Consider the following 23450-nt stretch of genomic DNA (forward strand, 5'->3'; position numbering starts at 1 on the left):
TATAATCAGCAGGGTTACTATGAGGGTTCAATAAGGAAATATATGTACATCTGTAAGCACAATGTCACAATTAATACAAAGTTACTCTTTTTGTTTTTCCTGGACTTCATGTACAAATGGGTCAGTAAGTTTTTTGTTTCTGATACATAATTATCATTTGTACCTAAAATATATTTAATTATTTTTATAGTTTTAGCAGGGAAATAATACATGCATGTTTCCCCCTGTCTCAAACACATACATTCATATAAACATATGCACCTATATACCTACATATCTATGTATGACTATATACATGGCCATCAGTATTTCTCAGCAAATATATATCATGATAATCAGAGATATTGCAACTAACAAAGACTAATATAAACCATGATTGCAAGAGTTTTAGGTACCATGTTAGTAAAATATCAGATTGAGCTGCTAAATTTCTCCCACCCCTAAGTCATTTTGTATTTTCTGAGCATCCTAGAGGATTTTGACTGTATACACAGGACAGAAACACCATGACTCAGGGTACTCCTGCTAATTTCTGATGCAGGAGATTTTAAGGGCTAGATTAGCAGGATGGGAGTGTTGACCCTCTAAATGAAATAAATCCCTGAATTGATTATCCCCATCCTAAAACAGATTTTTTTCTTTTTTTGAGACAGAGTCTCGCTCTGTCGCCCTCGCTGGAGTGCAGTGGTAGGATCTCAGCTCACTGTAATCTCTGCCTCCTGGGTTCAAGTGATTCTCCTTCTTCAGCCTCCTGAGTAGCTGGGATTACAGGCAAGCACCACCATACCCAGCTAATTTTTGTATTTTTAGTAGAGATGGGGTTTCACCATGTTGGCCAGGCTAGTCTCGAGCCCTTGACCTCAGGTGATCCGCCCGCCTTGGCCTCCCAAATTGCTGGGATTACAGGCGTGAGCCACCGCACTCGACCCTAAAACAGATTCTTACTTGTTTTTTTCCAAGTTCCAAGGGGAAATACAAAAGTCAGAGTTGAGAGAAAGTAAAAGTGGAACAAGGCTTCAGAGGGCTGTGATGGGTGTTGGAGAAACACTGCTAGGGCATAAAGCTAGGATAATAAAATCTGAGAAATCCCACAGTGTTTATCTATAGGTGGAAATTATATTCCACATGTGGATGGAGTCAGGGATTCCCTGTGTTTTAAAATCAGTGAGAGAATTGAATATCTGGACTTGTGCCAATTAACATACAAAACTCAGTGCTTTTGATGTTCTCATTCACAAGATATGTGTGTTCCTTCTTTATTAGCAACTATAGTCATAGGCTTCCTAATTTTGACCATGGGAAAAGAGGAGAGGCCTCTTCGTGTTTTTGTCTGTTGGTTAGGCTGTGGTGCAGGTGGTGTCACACTTCAGTGAAAGTCTGGCTTTTCGTCACAAGTTGATCTGAAAATTGTGCACAAGACTGGTGTCTCACATGTTCTTTCTCCAACCTCAGCTTTTCTTATTGCCTGAAGTGTCTGCAAGTGGAAATCCAGAGGAAGACAGAGAGAAACTGAGTTCTTGACAATGCATCCACTGGTGAGTAGGGGATGCCTCTTTCTACTGAAATTATACCCATATTGCTGGCAAATGGGCAGTTTTCTCCAATTTGCATGGGTGTTTCATTTTTATTCTTTTTTTTGTTTTGTTTTTACGATGCAAAATCCACCCAGCCTGGGTGTTCCAAATGCAATCAGGAGGCTTTCAGGTATCTGGTCTCCAATTAAGTTTTCTCAGGACTCTAGGTTGGGTATCATGTGTCAAAGACTCCTAAATTATCAATATAATTTCTAATATTACACTACTTTATTCCAGCCCCTATTAAGACTATTTACTAAAAAAGATATGAGAGATTTCATCTATACGTTTCTTTTTCTTCTATCCATCCTATAATCTCATAGGGAAATAATTGACACATTAACTGTACTGTTGGCTGAAATAGACTTAGGATTGTGATAAATGCAGGTGATAGAGATGAGTGAAGAGCAGAATATCACAGCCCAACAATGAGTCTGATGTTCTAGCAGCTGAGTTCAATAAATCCAGTGTGATAGGACTTGGGCAAGAGCTGTGCAGTGTTGAGGGAAAAGAAGAGTTTGATAAAATATATTTGAGCTTTTAAAAACTTTGTGAAAGGACAACTAAAGAAGTCATTATTATTCTTATCCCCATTCATTTTACCTTTTGGTAATTAACCTTTTTTCCTTCTGGTAACTGAAAGTAACATATAAGAAATATAATTATTTAATTATGGTTGCACACTCAGAAGAAGGAATATAGTAGATAGAGTACAATTTAGGGTTCTGTGGAAATGCTTTATAAGGGCTGGTTAGAAAATAAAAAAAATAAATAAAGAGGCTTTTTAAATCCTTGAACAAGTGAAGTGACAAGGTAAATTTAAAAGAGAAACAATGATAACTGATGTTTGGATTGCCGAGAGAAAGTTGAGAACAGGAGGCTTCATATCACAGAAATCATCAGACTAAGACTTCCTCAGTATAGCAGCCTCTGCGGTCTTGTCTTGTGCTGCTAGACTTTCTTTAAGCCTTGTCATGAACACCTGAATTACATAACATTAGAGAGACTATATGTATGAATTGAATCTTATATTCTGCATAAAGCTTGTTCAGTTCTGAAGAATGCTGGAGTCTGGTTCATTACTTTCTAACTTTTTAATGAATAAGGGACCAATGACTTATATTTAATAAATATTTGCTAGATAGGATACATGTTTTCTATTAGTTCATTAGATTATTCAAAACACATAATAGGTCTTTTAACCATTCGATTGGTGAGAAACCTGTGGTTCATCTAGAGAAATAATTTATTTCATCACAGTCATGTTTAAAAATTAGTAAATCATGGTTAGTTGCCTTGTGATAAATCTGTAATTTACTTGAAATTCATGGCGAATTTCATTTTATTTATGAATGTTCAAGTGAAAATTTTATAATCAGTTATGTAGAGGTGATTAACACATTACTGAAAAATATCTGGGTTATATTATGCCACACCTCATGCGATATTTCTTTATAGTAAAGTTTAATGGATTCAGAGTAGGTATGTCTCTGTGAGTGAATCTGAAAGGCAGATACCAGCTTAGTACTGAGAATGAACTGGCTGGAACCCAAAACACTGAGTATTCTGCATACCCAGCTCCTAGCTATGTCATCTCAGCCTTCCACTTTTGGACATTGAAAGGGATTTCTCTGTCTAAACTAAAATGTGTGTGATGTTTTAGAAGAAAGTGACTTTTGAAGATGTAGCTATTGACTTCACCCAGGAAGAGTGGGCCATGATGGACACATCCAAGAGAAAGCTGTACAGAGATGTGATGCTGGAAAATATCAGTCACCTGGTGTCCCTCAGTGAGTCCCTCAACATTCACGTATGTATGTAGACACACATTCACTCATTCATTCAATAAGTGTTAGAACAGCTTCCCTATATCTCACTCTAATCTCTTCTCTGATTCTCTCACAGATCTCGTCTGAAAAAAGTTTGAACTCTCTAAATCTGTCTGAAAGAAATATCTTTCTTGTTATTTTATTTTATTTAGTTTGTCACTCAATTAGAATGTAATCTTGACAAGGATTTCATAGTTTCTTTGGTACTCAGTCTCTAATACTCAGAACAGACCTGGGAACTTAATGAATATTTTCAATGTATTAAATTAAATATTTTCTAAATAACTCTTCTGCTTTATTCACTATGCTTAGGCTGAGACCAATTAGTGAAAACAATAGCAATATCTTTTCCATATAGAACACCAATTATTTTTGTAAATCGAATGTCTTTTTTCATTCTGCATGAGAATAATAATAAACACACTGTGCAGAGATTTAATTACTCTCTTTCTGAAAAGACTGTGTATTATGCATTGTGTCTTGGAACTTAGGCATGGACTCAGCATTCATAGATCCTAACTGTTTTGAATTTCCTTTTCCTGATGGACCTTTGGTTTGGATTTATTTTCTAGTCTCATGTTGGGTCAGAAAAATCCTGGGGAGTTTTCTGTGTTCTAGGTCTTGTGGCCTGAGCTGACTTCACTGTTTTTATTCTTCCTTGATAGCCTGCCTTACACTTGGTGATAATGCACATTTATTGGCAGTGAACTCAAAACACGTGTATTCTTTCCACTAACAGGGTACCAGATAAGCAAATCCTATATAATTTTGCAGCTGGAGCAAGGAAATGAGCTGTGGCAAGAAGGAAGAGAATTTCTTCAAGACCAGATTCCAGGTAAGCAACAGGGTCCTGTGCTCTAATAGGAGGAGGTGCTTTGTCAATAAACAATATCAGTTGAATATTAATTAGTGGTTTTATTAAATGAGTGATAATTTCTAAAATGTAGTAAACTTTCACAGGCTGACTCTTCCTGATACCCCTGTGAAGACTATCCCTCTGTTTACCTGATAGCTCATCTCCATTTTAACTCTTTTCACATTTTAATTTTAAAAATCTTTTCTAATTGCTGACACTATACAATCTATTTCTTCTATTCAAGTAGTTTCTTCATTTGACACACTTGCCACATCTAAGTGTCAATTTTTGAAAAAAAGTAAATGGGCCTTGGGCCTTTTCAAACAATTTTATTACCATAATACCAATGTAACAATTTATTTTTCAATTATTTCAGACAGGGAAAGTGCCCTTAAGAAAAAACACATGATATCCATGCATCCTGTCATCAGAAAAGATGCATCCACCAGTATGACAATGGTAAGTTTTATAGCTGTGTACCCCAGTCATCTAAGTTAAAGACATGGTAATAGGTTAATTTAGTAATGAATCACAATCACCTGACTGTAATTAGGCTGGCATTAAGTGCTTTCTAAGCAAAAAAAAATTGGATACTTTGAATTTAGTGAATGAATTGACCTGTGTTCTAAACCATAACATGAGATCTATAAAATAGAACAAGTGAATATACATTGCTCATGCCCAGACACTGAAAGATATTGATATCATCACAATTAATGCAATAACTCTGCAGTTGGGATCTTTTTTTTTTTTTTTTTGAGACAGAGTCTTGCCGTGGCCCAGGCTGGAGTGCAGTGGCACGATCTCAGCTCACTGCAGGCTCTGCCCCCTGGGGTTCACGCCATTCTCCTGCCTCGGCCTCCCGAGTAGCTGGGACTACAGGGGTCCGCCACCCCGCCCGGCTAATTTTTTTTTTTTATTTCTTAGTAGAGACGGGGTTTCACTGTGTTAACCAGGATGGTCTCAATCTCCTGACCTTGTGATCCTCCCGCCTCGGCCTCCCAAAGTGCTGGGATTACAGGCGTGAGCCACCGCGCCCGGCCTGCAGTTGGGATCTTACAGAAGAGATCATATCTGTGTCTGCAGGAGATAATGTGTATGCAAGTGTCAATCGAGAAAAATGACGAGACAAGTCTCAATCATTTTAGGAGATTTATTTGCCAAAGTTAAGGACATGCACCCAGGGGACAGGTGTATGCATTTCTCCAAAGATGATTTTGAAGGCTCCAAATTTAAAGGGGAAAGGGTGGGATATTGAGAAGTACATAATTTTCATGTAAAGGGTGGGTAGAAAAAATAGTCATTCATGCATTTTTCTGGCTCAGTGAATCTGGATTTTTTTACATAAGATGATATAAACAAATGAGGCAGAGGAATAATGGAGGAAAGCTGCATTTTACATAAGACAACATAGGCAAATGGGGCAGGAAAACAATCAGATATGCATTTGTGTCAGGTGAACTGGGGATGACTGCACCTGTAAAGAGAAGCTATCAGTTTGTATTGCCATGGTGTAATTTTAACAGCTAATGAGGAATTTCCTTGTGGGCAAAATATGGGGGGTGGGGCGTGTAGCTTTTCATCTTGTAGCCATATTATTTAGGAACCAGAAGGGGAAGGCAGGTTTGTATGACCCAATTCCCAGCTTGATTTTTCCCTTTGGTTAAATGAGTTTGGGGTCCCAAAATTTAATTTCCTTTCACGCAAGTAACATTGGAAAGATTTCAACTGGGGTCTACCACTGAATGGTTGGTCTAGGATTCAAAGGTAGTGAAATGAATATATAGATGTATATGGGTAAACCATTAAGACTTTTAATCTTTGTCCCCAAAGGAGAACTCTCTCATTCTGGAGGATCCTTTTGAATGTAATGATTCAGGAGAAGATTGCACTCACAGTTCCACAATAACTCAGTGTTTGTTAACTCATAGTGGAAAGAAAACCTATGTCAGCAAACAGTGTGGAAAATCCCTTAGTAATTAGTTGTCCCCTAAACCACATAAACAAATTCACACTAAAGGTAAATCACATCAATGTAATCTATGTGAAAAGGCCTATACTAATTACTTTCACCTTAGACAGCACAAGATGACTCACACTGGAGAGAGGCCATATGCATGTCATCTATGTGGAAAAGCCTTCACTCAGTGTTCTCACCTTAGAAGACACGAGAAAACTCACATGGGAGAGAGACCGTATAAATGTCATCAATGTGGGAAAGCTTTTATTCAATCCTTTAACCTTCGAAGACATGAAAGGACTCACCTTGGAAAAAAGTGTTATGAATGTGATAAAAGTGGGAAAGCCTTTAGTCAAAGCTCTGGCTTTAGAGGAAACAAAAGAATTCACACTGGACAGAAACCACATACTTGTCTTCTATGTGGGAAGGCCTTCAGTCTGTCTTTTGACCTTAGGTGATATGAGAAAACACGGACTGGAGAAAAGCGATATGAATGCCATTTATGTGGGAAAGACTTCAGTCAATGTACTAATCTTAAATAGCATCAGAAAATTCACCCCAGAGAGAAAATTATAAACTTCTTCAGAACATATTCTGACTTTAGATGACATGGTGTTAGGAATGCGGAAGAGACTTCAGCTGTAATTGTAGCATCTAAACATGCCAAAGGACTCTACATTTTGAAGAAATACTGTAATCAACATGGAAGATACTTCGGTTACCTTTATTCTTCAGTCCACATCAACAAATTCATATGGAAGAGAAATTGTATGACATGTATGTACCAAAGACTTGTTAGTGATCTGATCATATATGACATGAGAGAGCTGAAACTGTCAACATAATAAACTAAAAGTCTTCAGCAACAGCTTTAGCTTAAAACATGTGGGACTTTCAGGTAGAGAATCTCTAACTCTGCATTCAGTGCGAAAATGTTTTTATTTACAATTTATTGTCAAATGACATAAGAAAACTTTACTTGGATGAACCCTTTATTTGTATTTTCTGCGAATAAACATTCGGCCAAGCCCCAGGCTTGATGTTCACAAGAAAACAAAGTGATAAAATGCTGTTAAATGGAAAATAAGAGAGGAAAGCCTTTATAAGCTAAATAAGAAGGGAAAGTTTTTCCAAGGGCAGTGAATTCTCTTGGAATACCAAATACTTCTTACTGGAGAAGTTATGCAATGAAAAATCATGAGAAAGCCTTCCTTCATAGAGCAACACTTGTGGCACATGTGAGATTTCACACTGGACAAAACATGGTTAGCATCTTGAAAGGAGAAAATTCTTTAGTGGTAATTCATTTCTTAGTTGACATTGTTTCTCACATTGAGGAGCTATCAAACTTGAAAATCACTGTGGAGAAATCTAATAGATTTCTCATCAGAAAAGTGAGTCAAGAAGGTGGACCTCTAGAAAAAACTCTTAACACATACTTTAGCAAAATAATTCAGAAATTTGAGAAAATGTCTATTCACAAAAATGTGGCATGTAAATGTATAATAGCAAAGTGACCAGGGAATAAATTGAATGCAGAATTATATAAGAAATCTCATTAAACTTTTCCAAAAGGTCAACACAAATATTGAAAGAATACAATCGGTTGTTGAAAAAACTTAGTATGTTGGTGAAGTCCTTGCTTCATTTATGCAGCCCTAACAAATCGGTTTGTATCTGCACTCCTTGGCTGAGATTCTTGGTTGAGATTCTACCCCAACTTCTGAGTCTCCCCAGTCTTCAACAGCTCTTTCCTCACAGCTCACCTCCCTTTACTTCAGTGTCTACTAAAACCACTTGTTTCCATCCAACCCTCGAGTTGACACACCAGGGATCTTCAGCCCCACTTGCCAGATTTCTCAGTGTGTCATTGCATAGATTTAGCAGGGAAATGGAGGCTGTATCAAAGACACTTAGTATATGCATTTGGGTGTCCCCGGCCCTTGCCTCTGTCTCTGAGCAGTTACCTGGGATCAGAGAATAAGGCAGCTCTTCTCTTCTATCCCTCAGAAGGCTCTTGAAGTTTTGTCCCTGGAGAGTCTCTAACTGGAGGTAGCAGTTCATCTCATGACACCCCACATTTTATTCAGGTAAGTCCTGAGTTATTACACAGAGACAGACACAGCTGTGCTCCTTTTACTGCAGTCCAGAAGATAAAATACCAGCATGATAAAACAGTCGAACCTCTCAGCCACCTTGCAAGCCTTTCCTATATTTGATTCAATGTACATTTCCCGAAGCAAAATGAAAGTTCTCACAGAGGGGACCTCCTCTGCCTTGTCCTCAGAATTGGAAAATGTATTGTCCATCAAGGAGCCTCAATACTGAACCTAAAACTCAAGAGAAAATGTTTCCTGAATATCAAGTGGGATGACTTGAAATTTTGCCAAACAGGCACAATCTTAATACAATAGGCCTTACTAAGGCTAAATGGCCTTATCCATGGTTGAAATTGACACATCATTATATTAAAAAATCTCCACAAGTGATTGATTTTACTCTGCAGCCAGGGTTTATGTCAAGTGTGAGGATAATGAGCAAGAAATTCAAGCCCTTGGCAAACTGGTTGGAGAGGCAAGGACTGTATCCAGACAGAGCTCATATCATTATTTATTGTTTAATCTATTTAATTAAATATGTAATTTACTCACAAACTGTGGCTGACATTATATTTACTCCTGAGCCACATTAAGATGTACTATTTGTGCTGTGAAATTCTACGGGATTTGACAAATGCATGGTGGCAGATCTCCAGCCATTATTAAAGCATAACACAGAATGCTTCTTTTATTCAAGTTCGTCTTCCCTCCACATAGAAGGAATCAATTGACTTTTGTATACTGATTTTTGAATTTGCTTCTTTATTTCCATCTTCTTTAATTAAAGCACAAGATATCGTACTCAATTTCCATTTGATCTTCCAAAAGAAAAGTACTGAATAATCTACACCTGAATTTCAGTGAGTCAGACTCAGGTCCACCGCTAAGGCCAAACGTCCTGTGCTGCCACCTCATGGCCGGCAGAGGGCAATGAAACCCATCTTTCTGGCCACGCAGGGCGCATGCGCGATCTGCCTCCCTCAGCGGGCCGGGTCTCCAGGGAGGACCTGAGTTTTCTTTACCCATGGTCAAGGAAGCGCCATCGCCCTGGTTTTGGGGCTGGGGCCTCCAGGGAGGTTCCTGTAGGGGCGTTGGAGAGGCCACTCTTTTTGCAAGGCCTGAGACGGCAGGCTCTGCGCAGGCCGCCCTATTCCGCTCCCTCAGGGTGTCAGTATCCTCCTGAGGCCGGATACCCCCGCTGGGCTCGGAGCATCCTCAGTGCTGCCCTCCCAGAGCCCCGCAGAGGCTGAGGTGGCGCAGGGGACCCCTGGCTCCGCGAGAAGCGGCGGCAGCGAGGGCTGGAGGACCCGGGCTCTGGGGCTCCGGGGCGTCTGGCCTGGGTGGGACTGAGCCCATCCAGGGACTGGGACTCCGGGCTTCTGGTGTGGGTGGATCCGGTGCAGGCTCAGGACCAAGTCCCTCTCCTTCCACCAAGGAGCGCCCAGAGGCCGGCAGGAGCTCCAGGTTCACCTCCTCCTCCTCCGGGTGTTTACTTTTCCTTTATTTCTGTGAGGCCAGAAATTGGCGCCATCCTTCACATAGGTGAATCGGGACCCTAACACTCATTACCTCAGGTTTATTGTTATTGCCATTAACAGTGTTGGTGGCATTATCACTAAGATCATCATTGTTGTTATTATTGTCATTCATGATTATTAGCAGATGTGTTCATCATTTTATCTCACTATGTTTTTTGTTGTTGTTTTTTTTTTTTTTTTTTTTTGTGATTGGTTTTGTATGACGTTGAGTTGAGCTTCTTTAATCTTGACCAGTGTTGTCAGATTTCTGAAGAGCATTCCGGAGGATAACTCCTGGCTTTCAGCGCAGCCACAGAATTTCGTGGGCACAGGAGAACACCTAGAATATTCCCCTTTCATTGCACAGCAGCTTTGGGAAATAGTGGCTGCCTGGCTCTGAGATGAGGTAGAAAAGACTGGATACTGGGGCAAGTATAGCACCTCCACTGGTGTTTTTATGAAGCTAAGGGCACTGTCTCCCACGTAGACTTAGAATAAAATCTGATGGCTCTAAAGGGCCATGGCTGCCCTTCCTGGGACCTCCTGGGAATCTTTAAACCTTCTATGATTCCTGGAGTAGGTAGGTTGCCAAGTCTGTGCCTCATATGGTAGCACCAGTCTTTTCTGGGCCAACAAGGGCACTTAGAATGTTTCCAGAAGTTCAGGCATGCTGTCTCTGTTCCTCCCTTCTGTTCAATGGCAATTCACTGGCTGGCATAGAACATCCTGCAGAAGGTTGGGCTTGGGTGACTTCCTGGCCAGCCTTCCCAGGCAGTCACCTTTGAAAAACTTGAAGAGACTCACAGAGGCCATTCACTGGTATTTCATGACTGCAAGTGGGGTTTCTGGATCCTTGAGTTTGCTTAGAATATTTGAATGGCTCTGAATGGCCAAGAAACCCTCCCTGTTCTTAGAAGCTTCCAAAAGCTATTACTCGGCCTCTGAAGAGACTTTTAAATTTTTTCAAGTACATTTGGGCATAGGAAACTTTTCCAGGTCTAGCTGAGTCAGCTCAGGTCGAGTCCTGAAAAACTGGTGGGTATTGGGAGATCTCATCTTACGAAAGAGCAATTGATAGCAAAGCTGGGTCTCCAGGACAGCTGTGTGTGTGTATGTCTGTAGAACATGCCTTTTAGTCATCTTTGGTAACTGAACACCATTTGTAAATGGATAAACTATATTCATTGCTGTACAATAATGAAAAATCCATATTAACAATGGCAGTAATAAAAATATTGATGATACTAACAGGAATGATGATCATCATGATACTAGTACTAATGGTTTTAATACTGATAATAATACTAACCCTATGGACTTGGGACATATAAGTTTTCCATAAGTGGATAATAGGCATAAATATTTGGCTGCATAGGGTTATTTCAAGTCCCAAAAAGCAAGGATGAACATCTAGAATGAGAGGAAAAACAATCTGGAGGTTGGTATGTGCACACCTGGGGACTCCTGTGTTAACTTCTGGTGTTTCAGCCTAAGAGGAAATGTTAATATAACCCTGGTCCTGGAACACCATGCTGACCAACACCTACCAGCTTTCAGGAGATAAGACAGCTGGCTGATGGGGCAGGGATTCAGAGAAGGCACGGGTCCAGACCTGCACATGTTGCCCAGTGGCAGAGTTCATCACAAGCAATAAGCCCCAGGACAATGTCATTCCCAGCCACCTGGCTGTCATCTGCTCTTTCATGGCCCCTGTCTTCTGGTACCTCTAGGCACTGGCATGTCCTCTAGAGGCTATAGGAGGGCATGATACTCAGTACTGTCCCACCTGCAGGAGGCAAGAAAGATGGAAACAGCTAAATACCATGGCTTCTGGATTTTTTTTTTTTTGGTGGGCATGGCATATTTTGCATTTGCTTTAATAATGGTGTAACCCAGTCAGTGGCTTTCAATACAGCTCTAGATTTCTGTGGACACCTGTAGAAATTTTGACAATTTCCAGAAGGTCACAAGTTCTTGGAGGAGTTTTTCATGAGTTCTTTGACTGAAAAGGTGGTTCAAAGAGCTTCTATACTGACTTAGAAAATGTTGCAGAGGCCAGGTGCGGTGGCTTACGCCTGTAATCCCAGCACTTTGGGAGGCCAAGGCAGGCGGATCATAAGGTCAGGAGTTTGAGACCAGTCTGGCTAACATGGTGAAACCCGCTCTCTACTAAAAAATACAAAAATTAGCCAGGCATGGTGACACGCACCTGTAATCCCAGCTACTCAGGAGGCTGAGGCAGGAGAATCGCCTGAACCTGGGAGTTGGAGGTTGCAGCGAGCCAAGATTGCGCCACTGGACTCCAGCCTGGGTGACAGAGTGAGGTTCTATCTCAAAAAAAAAAAAAAAAAAAAAAAAAAAAAAAAACAAAGGAAAAAGAAAATGTTGCAGACACTCTGGTGAACGGGTAGGCCCTCTCCTGCCACTCCAGGTAAAAGTTTCTTGGCCACAAACCTGATTTAGCAATATCCTTTGTTAGGTGGGTAACAGCCATTCATGACCTATCCAAGCATGGAGGGGGAATTTGACTTAGAAAACTTTTAGGTGGACTAGTTGGTGAAAGAAAGTGCATTCTAGGGCTCAGAGGCCTACACATAGAGTTGCTATCACATAAAGCGTATGTATGAATTATTTCTGAGTCCATGGCAAGATGAGGGTGCACTTCATCAGTCTCCTATGCTGGTATGAATAGGTACTTGCCTGAAAAATAAAAGAATAATTCAGGAAGCCCATTCTTTTACAGGACACCAGGCAGTATAGTAGGAGTCCTGGGGTTGCTGTGGTATTTATGTTTTAAGGTTGCCTTTTAATCATCTTCAGCAAATTCAACAGTCTTCAGGAACATAAAAAAAATTATTCAACATTGCATAAAAACTACCACAAATATATCCATGATAAAGAACTGTACCAATATAATAATAACATTAATAACAATCATAATGGTGATGATATAAATGTCAATTTAATGAAGAGAGTAATAAAAAAGCAGATATTTAAGAACATATTCCTGTAAGCCTGTGACAATGTTCCCATACAAGCCCTCATGTTATTGATTAGAAGGAGAAGCTTAGGGCTACATCTTGAAATATCTTCTGTGATGGCAAAGAAGAGTGGCAGTAGGGAGAATAATTCTGAGCCACATGAGAGCATGGGCAAAAGTGGAGATACCTGTGCCACGTGGAAATATATTACAAATGGACTATGGCAAAGGGTCTGGCCAGAGTCTTGCCTGACACAGGTCATATAAAAGCCTTCAGTAGTTCACCCCAAGAAATATCTAGTCCAGGCTGTAGATGAGAGACACTGGCAGACAGATCCACACCCGCCTCCTGAGTCCCAGAAGTCTGGTATGCATCGAACATTAAGCCCCTAGCCTACTGAGACTTCACCTCCCAGCTGGTCTTCTGCCATCTGATTCTTGAGCCCCATCACGTTAGTGTCATCTCCATACTGGAATTGCCAACAATGTCTGATGGAGGGTTTCACCCTGGGTACTTGGTACCAGCAATGGATGAAATACCAGACGGGAGGCTCCAGGGCTTCCATAGAAGACACATTCTAAAGTTACTCAGGTGATCAAATGGCCATCTCAGAGATTTTCAATAGAACTGCAGCATTTTGTGAATACCTGAGTGAATGCAGAAAATATCCAGAGGCATGGGCATTCTGGGAAGCTCCCTGTGTAAATCAAATACAAGGAATATCTACTTCTGTGCTCAAAAGCTAACTTAGAGAAAAAAAAAGTGAGATGCTGGCAGAAGGCAAATAACTCCACTTTAGTTCTCAAGAGAAAAATGGTTCTTTAACCTCTGAGTTTATTTAGAAAAATTTTGGAGCCTCAGGAAGACCGAGTATATCATTCCTGATATTTCCAGGACAGATTGGACTGCTTAGGCCTTTGAGAATGTTCTAAGTCCTCTCAGGTTTCCATGGGAGACTGTAACTCTACTCCTAGAGCTCACACCACCCCCAAGCAAGCTCATTGTTTTCTAAATATTCCAAGGAAGCCCATCCAGGTTATGCCTGTATTGGTGAGTTTCACCTTGGACTGGCAGGAGAAGACTGAGAATGATACATCCTGAGTTCACTTGGTAAAGGTAGGGGAGCCAAGAAGTCCAGATCTGGAGAGCATCTGGAACACCAGATGGCAGAAGGACAGTAAGGAGGTAAAGTCAGCTATGGAGTTGGAGCTTCATGTTTACTGCATATAGGATTCTGAGTTCCAGGACTGATGGGCTAGTGGGGATCAGAGATGCATCTTCTTTGCAGGGAACCAGGCCAAACCAGCCATCTGGTTGGACTACTGAAAGCTTTTGTGTGCCCAGTGGTAGGCAGGACACAAACAAGAGTCCCTTCACCTCTGGCTGGTAATTCTTGATGAGAGAGGTTTGCACACAAGTGTTCATATTAACCCATGGTCTCCTGTGGCTTGCTTTTCTTTCACCTCCTGTTTTTGATGTTTGCCATCATGGAACACACTTCATAGAGAAATTCTTTGACTGTGACTCCAAATTACACAAGGAGGACCCAATTTGTGAAGTTTTCATATATTTAGGAGAATCTCCATATTAATTTTTATATCCTTATGTTCATATTGTCACCAGTATTAAAATTTGTACTATTTAGGTCATTGTGTTCATTATCATGATTATTAATTATTTTTCATTTATCATTTCTTTTTATTGGTTAATTTTTGTGGCAGCTGTTATATAACAATCACCAGAGTTTCTCTATTCATGAAAGATGTCCAAGTTAATGAAGAAAACTAGGAGTGTTACTTTACAGGTATGTAAATACAGATAATCTTGGCTGAACTGTTGCTATATTGTCTGGTGGCACTTTGAAAGTGAAGACTCTTGTATTATTCTAAATGACCTCTGGAGACAGAAACTGTCTCATGATTGCAGGGATGACTTGAGAAGGCATCCTGAGTCTATACAGAAATGCAGAAGCACTTCCATGATCTAAACAACCTATGTGAAGGCCTGAAAGCCAAAGCAAGTTCCTCTTATTACAAAGCTGTCCAACAAAATGTTTTCCAAGTAACACTGGAGGTCCATCAGTCACTCTTCCTGGTCTGGAAATGCCAGAAATGTCCTCCTTGGTCCTTCTGAGAGTTGAGATCTTTTCAAAATCACCTCAAGAGCCACAGAACCACTCCATCCTTCCTGAAATTGCAGGATGACTCTTCTTTTGACCAGAGTCTCAAAAATATATTCGTTGATAGTTTTCATTCCTGGGAGCCACAATTGCTTGCAAAAGATGTGCCAGAGACTACACATTTTCTGTCTCCTCACTTGTCCGGGGAAGACTGAAGTTTTACTGAAACACAGAGATGGGAATCTGACCCTCTGAGCAGCCTCAGGATTTTCTAAGTCTTCCAAGCAGAGTGGAAATACTGGTGAGAACCCATTGCATCCCCTAATGGTCTGGAATCACATAGGATGATGCCTTCAAACAACTCTAGGTGGAGATACATTTTCTGAGATATTCCAAGGAAGAGGGACACAACTGGACCAGATGTTAGGACAACTGAGCATTAAGTGCCTATGTAGTGTTTGCAGCTTAGTGTCCCATGCAGAAGGGGAACCTGGGCCCTGGTGTTAGAATTCAGTGTAATTCTGGGTTCCTGCTTTCCTTCCAGGAAATCCCACTTCCAACTGGATGTCTGGATGAACTACTGAAAGCTGCTGAGTGTCCTGCAGCAGGTGAGCTCTGGCCAGAGCCCAAGGATTAAGGGGGCTCCCTCAGTCTGTGACTGTGAAGAGGAAGCCTGAGGTGTAGCAGGCCCAGGCCCCAGAAGGTAGGGAGGGAGGGGACCTCAGGAGAACACTGAAATCTACAGAATCCCAGGGTCAAGGGGATGATGCGGTGTCCTGGCACTGTCCTTGATGTTCCAAGAGGGGCGAGAATCCATCTCCTGAGTAAAAGCTTCACATGGGGTGAGGAGGGGAGAAGTGAACACAGAGGAAGCAGGGAAGGCCAAGACAGCGACCAGCCTTACAGCAATTTTAACCAGAAATGGACACAGAACCTGGACCCATTACAGAGGTGCAGGCCTAAGACTGTCTCCAGGCGATGCATAGCTCCCTTGTCAGGTTAGCGGGTGCAGGGATTGTGACATCTGCAGGGGTGTGGAAGGCTGGGCAATGAGAGCAGCTTACTGGGCTGGACCAGAAATACTGAACTTCTTTTCCATCAGTGAAATCCGCTTCCAGGTCAGAAAAAACTGCAAGTTCTAGAGTGGCAGGGCCTAGGAGGAGGTCAGGGCCTGAGCCTTCCTGGTTTGACGCCCCCCCGCCACCCCATGTGTTTCTGGGTCTGTCCTCACTTCCACCCAGTGGATCCTGAGTCTCCTCCTTTGAGTCCCTGCGAGTGTGTTGTGTGCAGTGGGGCCGGGCTGCTTCATCCACTGCGCGTTAAATGTTTCCAATACTTTCCGGCCAAAGCTTAGAGTTGTCAGACGACTGACTGAATGTTGACTTGGTTCCTTGTGGAACAGAGTAATAGCTATTGAAGTTTAAGGTCACTTTTCTGCGTGGATGGTGAGGAGGCAGGATGTCCAGGCATAACTGCCCTCAGGCCTGGAGGGTGGTGGAGGTCACCATGGGCGGTGGGTGGATCTGGAACCTCTGTGGTTCTAGACTTTCAAATACTTCATTTTTTCTTTTGTAGTTTTTGTTTGTTGCCTGTTTTTTTACAATGGGAATTGGAGTGTAAGATACCAAACTCACCCTGTGGGGAACATGGATTTTCACAACAGCAACCACAGAGTGTGGTTTCCATTTCTTTTTTTTTTTTTTTTTTTTTTTTTTTGAGACGGAGTCTTGCTCTGTCCCCCAGGCTGGAGTGCAGTGGCGCATCTCGGCTCACTGCAAGCTCCGCCTCCCGGGTTAACGCCATTCTCCTGCCTCAGCCTCCCGAGTAGCTGGGACTACAGGCGCCCGCCAACATGCCCGGCTAAAGTTTTTGTATTTTTAGTAGAGACGGGGTTTCACCGTGTTAGCCAGGATGGTCTCGATCTCCTGACCTCGTGATCCGCCCGCCTCGGCCTCCCAAAGTGCTGGGATTACAGGCTTGAGCCACCGCGCCCGGCTGTGGTTTCCATTTCTATTCCCTGTTCATGTGGGAGGCAGAGAAGGAAATCAGGTGCTCAGGTCCAGGGACATCACAGGACTAGGACATGTGCAGTGAGGGTGGAAGGCAGAGGCATTGCTTTAGGAGAATAAAATTACTGCATGCACACACATATGTATGTATATGGATGTATGTACACAAACATGCATATTTATAGATTCTGTTCTCCCTCTGTATATATAATTTTCTTTGTTTCACAGTTGATATGATTTCTAAATTTAAATACCTTTGAGACAAATGTGAATTGTGAAGGGATTTAAAAATGTCAGTGAAAAATGAAATTAAAAATAAAAATATAAATATAAACTTTATTTCTCAATATAAGCTCTACTGAGGTCAAGACACTCCATTAAGGGATGATCCCAGCCATCCAGTCCATTGCTAAAGAACTGAGGGTAACGGGAATTTAACCGTGTCAATGCAGTCTTCTATTATTAACTAAAGAAAAATGGGTGCCCTTTACAGTTATTTTAAGATTAGGGAAAAAAAGGTCAGAAAAAAACAAATCAGGTCTGTAATGTTGATGCCTAATAATTTTCCATGAAAACTCTTGCAAAATTACCCATGTTTGATGAGAGAAAGGAACAGAAGTGTTGTGGTGCAGAGGGACTCTCTAGTGGAGCTTTACAGGGCACTTTTCTGAAAAAGTATTTGCTAATTTTCTGTAAGAACTCTCCTAGTAAGCAGATGTTATGGTGCTTTGATCCTACAGAAAGTCAACAAGCAAAATGCCTTGAGCATCCCCAAAACCTCCATGACTTTTGCTTTTGAGAAGTTTGCTTTTGCTTTGACTGGACCACTTCTACCTCTTGGTAGCCATTGCTTGAATTGTGCTTTGTCTTCAGGATCTTATTGAGAAAGCCAGCTTCACTCCCTGTTATAATTCTTCAAAATAATGCTTCAGGATCTTGATTCTGCTTGTTCAAAATAGTCACTAATAGCTCTGCTTTTGTCCACTGCTGATCTAGGCACAAGGGTATTTGGGAATCATCAAATGTAAAGTTTCTCAACTTTCACGTTATAGTCAGTATTGTGTAAGCTGAACCAATTGAGATGTCTGTGGTGTTGGCTATAATATCTCTTGTTAATTGTCAATCCTCCTCAATTAGGGCATAGAAATGATTTTTTTTTCTCAAAAATTGGTATGGATGTCCCTCCTCTGTGGGCGTCATCTTCAACATTGTATTATCTCTTCTTAGAATAAGGTATCCATTTGTAAATGACTGATTCTTCAGGTCATTTTTCCCATAGACTTTTCAAAAAGAATAATTTATTTCACCATTTTTTGTACCCCAGCTTCACCATAAATTTGATGTTTGTTCTTGCTTCAGGTTTGGCAGAATTCACGTTGCTGTCATAGAGGGGCTCTTTTCAAACAAATGTCTTAAATCTTGTTCAGATATGTTAAAACAGGGCCAGGCACGGTGGCTCACACCTGTAATCCCTGCATTTTGGAAGGTTAGAAAAAATAAAGTTTTTTAAAATTTTATTTTATTTCATTTTAAGTTCTGGGATACATGTGTAGGATGTGCAGGTTTGTTACATAGGTAAATGTGTGCCATGGTGGTTTGCTGTACCTATCAACCCATCACCTAGGTATTCAGCCCACATGCATTAGCTATTTATCCTGATGCTCCCCCTCCCTACTCACCTCCAGACAGGCTCCAGTGTGTGTTGTTCCCCTCCCTGTGTCTATGTTCTCTCATTGTTCATCTCCCACTTATAAGTGAGAACATGTGTATTTGGTTTTCTGTTCCTGCATTAGTTTGCTGAGAATAATGGCTTCCAGCTTTATCCATGTCCCTGCAAAGGACATGATCTCATTCCTTTTTATGGCTGCATAGTATTCCATGGTATATATGTATCACATTTTCTGTATCCAGTCTAACATTGATGGGCATTTGGGTTGATTCCATGTCTTTGCTATTGTGAATAGTGCTGCAATGAACATATGCACGCATGTATCTTTATAATACAAGAATTTATATTCCTTTGAGTATATACCCAGTAATCGGATTGCTGGGTCAAATGGTATTTCTGATTCTAGGTCTTTGAAAAATCACCACAGTCTTCCACAGTGGTTGAAATAACTTACATTCACACCAACAGTGTAAAAGTGTTCCTATTTCCCCACAGTCTCACCAGCATCTGTTGTTTTCTGACTTTTTAATCATCACCATTCTGACTGTCATGAGATAGTATCTCATTGTGGTTTTGATTTGTATTTCTCTAATGATCAGTAATGTTGGGCTTTTTTTTCATGTGTTTGTTGGCTGCATAAATGTCTTCTTTTGAGAAGTGTCTTTTCATCAGAGTCTTGCTCTGTCACTCAGGGTGGAGTTCAGTGGCACAATCTCGGGTCACTGCAACCTCTGCCCCCCAGCTTCAGGCAATTCTTCTCTCTCAGGCTCCTGAGTAGTTGGGATTACAGGCCCCCATCACCACACCCAGCTAATTTATTGTATTTTCAGTAGAGACGTGGTTTCACCAGCTTGGAAAGGCTGATACTGAACTTCTGGCCTCAAGTTATCTGCCCACTTCACCCTCCCAAACTGCTGGGATTACAAGCATGGGTCGCTGCACCTAGCTTTTTCCCACTTTTATATAGGGTTGGATTTTTTATAGTTTTGGGTTTTACGTTTAAGTCTTTAATCCATTTTCAGTTCATTTTTGTATAAGGTATAAGGAAGGGGTACAGTTTCAGTTTTCTGCTTATGTCTAGCCAGTTTTTCAAGAACCATTTATTATTAAATAGGGAATCCTTTCCCCATTGCTTGTTTTCATCAAAAATAAAATGGCTGTAGATGTGCAATCTTATTTCTGATATCTCTATTCCATTCCATTGGTCTATGTGTCTGTTTTGTACCACTACCATGCTGTTGGGTTACTGTAACCTTGTAATATAGTTTGAAGTCAGGTAGCATGATGCCTCTAACTTTGTTATTTTTGCTTAGGATTGTCCTGGGTATATGGGCTCTTTTTCCTCTCCATATGAATTTTGAAGTAGTTTTTTCTAATTTTGTAAAGAATGTCCATGGTAGTTTATAGGAATAGCATTGAATCTATGAATTACTTTGGGAAGTATGGCCATTTTCATGATATTGATTCTTCTTACCCATGAGCATGGAATGTTTTTCCATTTGTTTGTGTCTTCTCTTATTTCCTTGAGTAGTGGTTTGTAGCTCTCCTTGAAGAGGTCCTTCACTTGCCTTGTTAGCTGTATTCCTAGGTATTTTATACTCTTTGTAGCAATTGTAAATGTGAATTCATTTGTGATTTGGCTCTCTTCTTGTCTATTGTTGGTATATAAGAATGCTTGTGATTTTTGCACACTGATTTTGTATCTTGAGACTTTACTGAAGTTGCTTATAAGCTTAAGAATCTTTCGGGCTGAGATGATGGGATTTTATAGATATAGGATCATGTCATCTGCAAACAAAGACAGTTCAACTTCCTCTTTTACTATTTGAGTATGCTTTATTTCTTTCTCTTGCCTGATTGCCTTGGCCAGAACTTCCAGTACTATATTGAGTAGGAGTGGTGAGAGAGGCCATCCTTGCCTTGTGCCAAATTTCAAACGGAATGCTTCTAGTTTTGCCTATTCAATATGATATTGGCTGTGGGTTTGTCATAAATGGCTCTTATTATTTTGAGGTATGTTCCATCAACACCTAGTTTCATGAGGTTTTTAACATAACGGAATATTGAATTTTTATCAAAGACCTTTTCTGAGTCTACTGAAATAATCATGGGGTTTTTGTCTTTAGTTCTGTTTACGTGATGAATTACATTTATTGATTTGCATATGTTGAACCAGCCTTGGACCAAAGGGATGAAGCTGACTTGATCTTGGTGGATAAGCTTTTTGATATATTGCTGGATTTGGTTTGCCACTATTATATTGAGAATTTTTGCATCAAAGTTTATCAGAAATATTAAAGTCTAGTAAATACATTGAAAATAATAACAGACTGATTAAAAGACTAAATAATATGAATCCTAAGTGTTCTCACAACTGATTTATAGAGTAAAAGCATTGTCAAACCAAATGAGCTTGGCCAAAAACTGCACAGAGTCTGAGATGTTGTCTGAACTTCCAGTTACTCATTGTGAGGTGGACCTGCAGTAACTATATTTGGTGCAAAATTTCATGTTGATGGAAACTGAGATGTCCCGCAGTCTCAGAGGGACAGAATTCTGGTATATCTCCCTTTGGCCTATGAGGAATGAAGATCTAGGCTCTGAGGGTTTTGTCAAAATTTATAAGATGTAAGAAATGGGGACGTATTTAGGCCATGAGGCAAGGCCTAGAGGTGTAAAGAAACAGCTTCTGACTCAGGGCTCATGAAGTCAGGATAGTGTCAGAGGTGATGGTGGAGTGAGCATAGTACAGTCTTTGGAACCATTCCTTACCCTTATTTCTTCATAGGCCAGATATGCTCAACAAGGGGGCACCTCGGGCCAGATGAACAGAGTCCTGAAGAGACAAAGGGGCAATCCTGAGGAAGAGACTTGACAGGGAGGAAGGAGCTACCATTTTCACTCCTGAGAAAACTCCTCCTCCCTAGTAAACCATAGGATTTTCCTTGGTCCCAGTGAGGGTTTTCCTGAGTGAAAAGAAAAGACAGAACAAGAGACTGATGTGTTATCTGTTTCCACTAACTGCAGTGATTCTGAAACTTTGGGGGACAGGAGAATTATCTTCAGAATCATGAGCAATCCAGATGCCATGGTTTCACACAAGACACTGGAAGTTCTTGTCTCTGGGGGGTATACACTAGGCATTGATATTCGTTAAAGCTCATTCACTGATTACAAAGTGAGACAGCTAAATACTCTGCTGCAGGTTTTACTAATGGCATTTTACTTCACACACAATTCACTTGTCTTCAGCACAAAGACCTCTTGGTTCCATGCCTGTGGACACACTGTAACTGGGTATTCGCAATTCATTCTTCTGGATGTAAAAGAGGACATAGGCTTGTTGACTCAGGACAGAAGTGATGCCAGAGGCAGTGACCTCGGCATCATCCATTATAAAGGCCATCATCCACTGGCCTTCTTGAGTTTGACATAAGAGAAGTAATGTCCATTGTGACAACTCCACCCAGTATGGACCAGCACAGGATAGAGGACATAGACAAGAGGTCCTGTGTTCTGCCGAGACATATATAGCTGCATGTCAAGGCACTCAGGATACTGCACATTCTTGGCAAGTTTGTTGCCTGTGACATCGGAGAATCTCTTCAATACAAGGATGAGGACCTTGGCAGAAGTATGTAAAGTTAACGTCTTGGAGGCAGGCGCCTCTGGAGACAAAGACCACAGTGGTAGGCATTCTCTCCATTGAGTTCTTTGGGCTTCACCAACTGTTCCAAAGCTTGCTTCACACTCTGAGCTGCCTGGATATCCAGGACAATGTCCAGGTAAGGGTCAAAGGTGTCTGAAATGCCCTGGCAGTGGAGACACTTGATTTAAGATCTCCAGTCCCCTCCAAATATTTGTTGGATGATGGTGGTGTCCTTAGAGTGTTGATCTACCTGCTTGTGCCCGGGAAGTCATGCCTTTTTCATGGCATCCACAGTGAACATCAGAAATTCATGGGCCTCTTCCTGCTTGCCTCTATGGAAGCCAGTGGCCAATGCCTGTGAGGGCTGGATGACATAGCCAGGATGGTGGAGGGCCCGTGTGATGTGAGCTTGCATAGTACAGAGAATGCAGCACTTGTGATGATGACAAGTTAGAAAGTGCTCCCGGGACAGCATGTAGTTGGCAAGGAGTGGTGTGAATGTCAGGCACTGCAGGGAAGCATTCACGTAGCAGGTATTTCCCATACTCTGGAGCCCACAAGCTGTCTTGCCACAGGAGCCAAATCATCACAGAGGTCAACACGGGTCTCAGATGACAGTGGTAACTTCTCAGGGAGAGAAGTCCGCTGGATTTCAGCAAAAGCTGCATCTGGCCGAGAAGATGTGAGCTTTGAAAAGTGGTTGAACTGCCACTCACCTCCCAAGTAGGGTGAGTCGTCATCTATGTCGCCTGGAACAAGGATCACAAGGTTTTTCTGCTGGGACCGCAGGTTGCAGAAAGACGCTATCTCTTCCGAGAGAGTCTTGAAATAACCAGCTCTCTGGCCACATCAGCCCTTATATAACTCACCCCCACCAACAGCGAACACCCCACCCACCCATCAGGTGCACGATAAACCAATCCACTATCAGCACTCAATTAAGGAATGAGTCACAGGGTGCGCCCCCTTGCATTCCTGGGAATTCAACAGACACAGCCCACATCATGATTTCTAGAACACCTGAATGAAATTGCTTCTCAGGATGATAGGCATATATAATATGAGTGTAACCGGGTTAGGACAGTGGCCACACAGTTGCCTTATTTTAGTTAAAACAATGTCAGGGAAGAAATCTTTACCTATGAAACCGTGTGTGTGTGTGTGTGTGTGTGTGTGTGTGTGTGTGTG

The 23450-nt window shown here is 41.3% G+C and overlaps 1 protein-coding gene and 2 pseudogenes across 1 annotated transcript; 2 read left to right on the forward strand and 1 right to left on the reverse strand.

Annotated features, from left to right (window-relative positions):
- Positions 1–1523: 1523 nt before the first annotated feature.
- Positions 1524–6677, forward strand: LOC116470585 (zinc finger protein 705A-like). Its single transcript, XM_032156038.1, is given in 5 exon segments — positions 1524–1535; positions 3238–3364; positions 4143–4238; positions 4636–4718; positions 6093–6677. Coding segments are annotated over 5 exon segments (903 nt in total).
- Positions 6678–9280: 2603 nt separating this feature from the next.
- Positions 9281–18332, forward strand: LOC131383745 (uncharacterized; annotated as a pseudogene).
- Positions 18333–21851: 3519 nt separating this feature from the next.
- The window catches only part of LOC116470586 (ubiquitin carboxyl-terminal hydrolase 17-like protein 6), an 18860-nt pseudogene continuing 17261 nt past the window's right edge, over positions 21852–23450 (reverse strand).

Source organism: Hylobates moloch, unplaced genomic scaffold (assembly GCF_009828535.3).
Source record: "Hylobates moloch isolate HMO894 unplaced genomic scaffold, HMol_V3 SCAFFOLD_6, whole genome shotgun sequence".
Lineage (NCBI taxonomy): Eukaryota > Metazoa > Chordata > Mammalia > Primates > Hylobatidae > Hylobates > Hylobates moloch.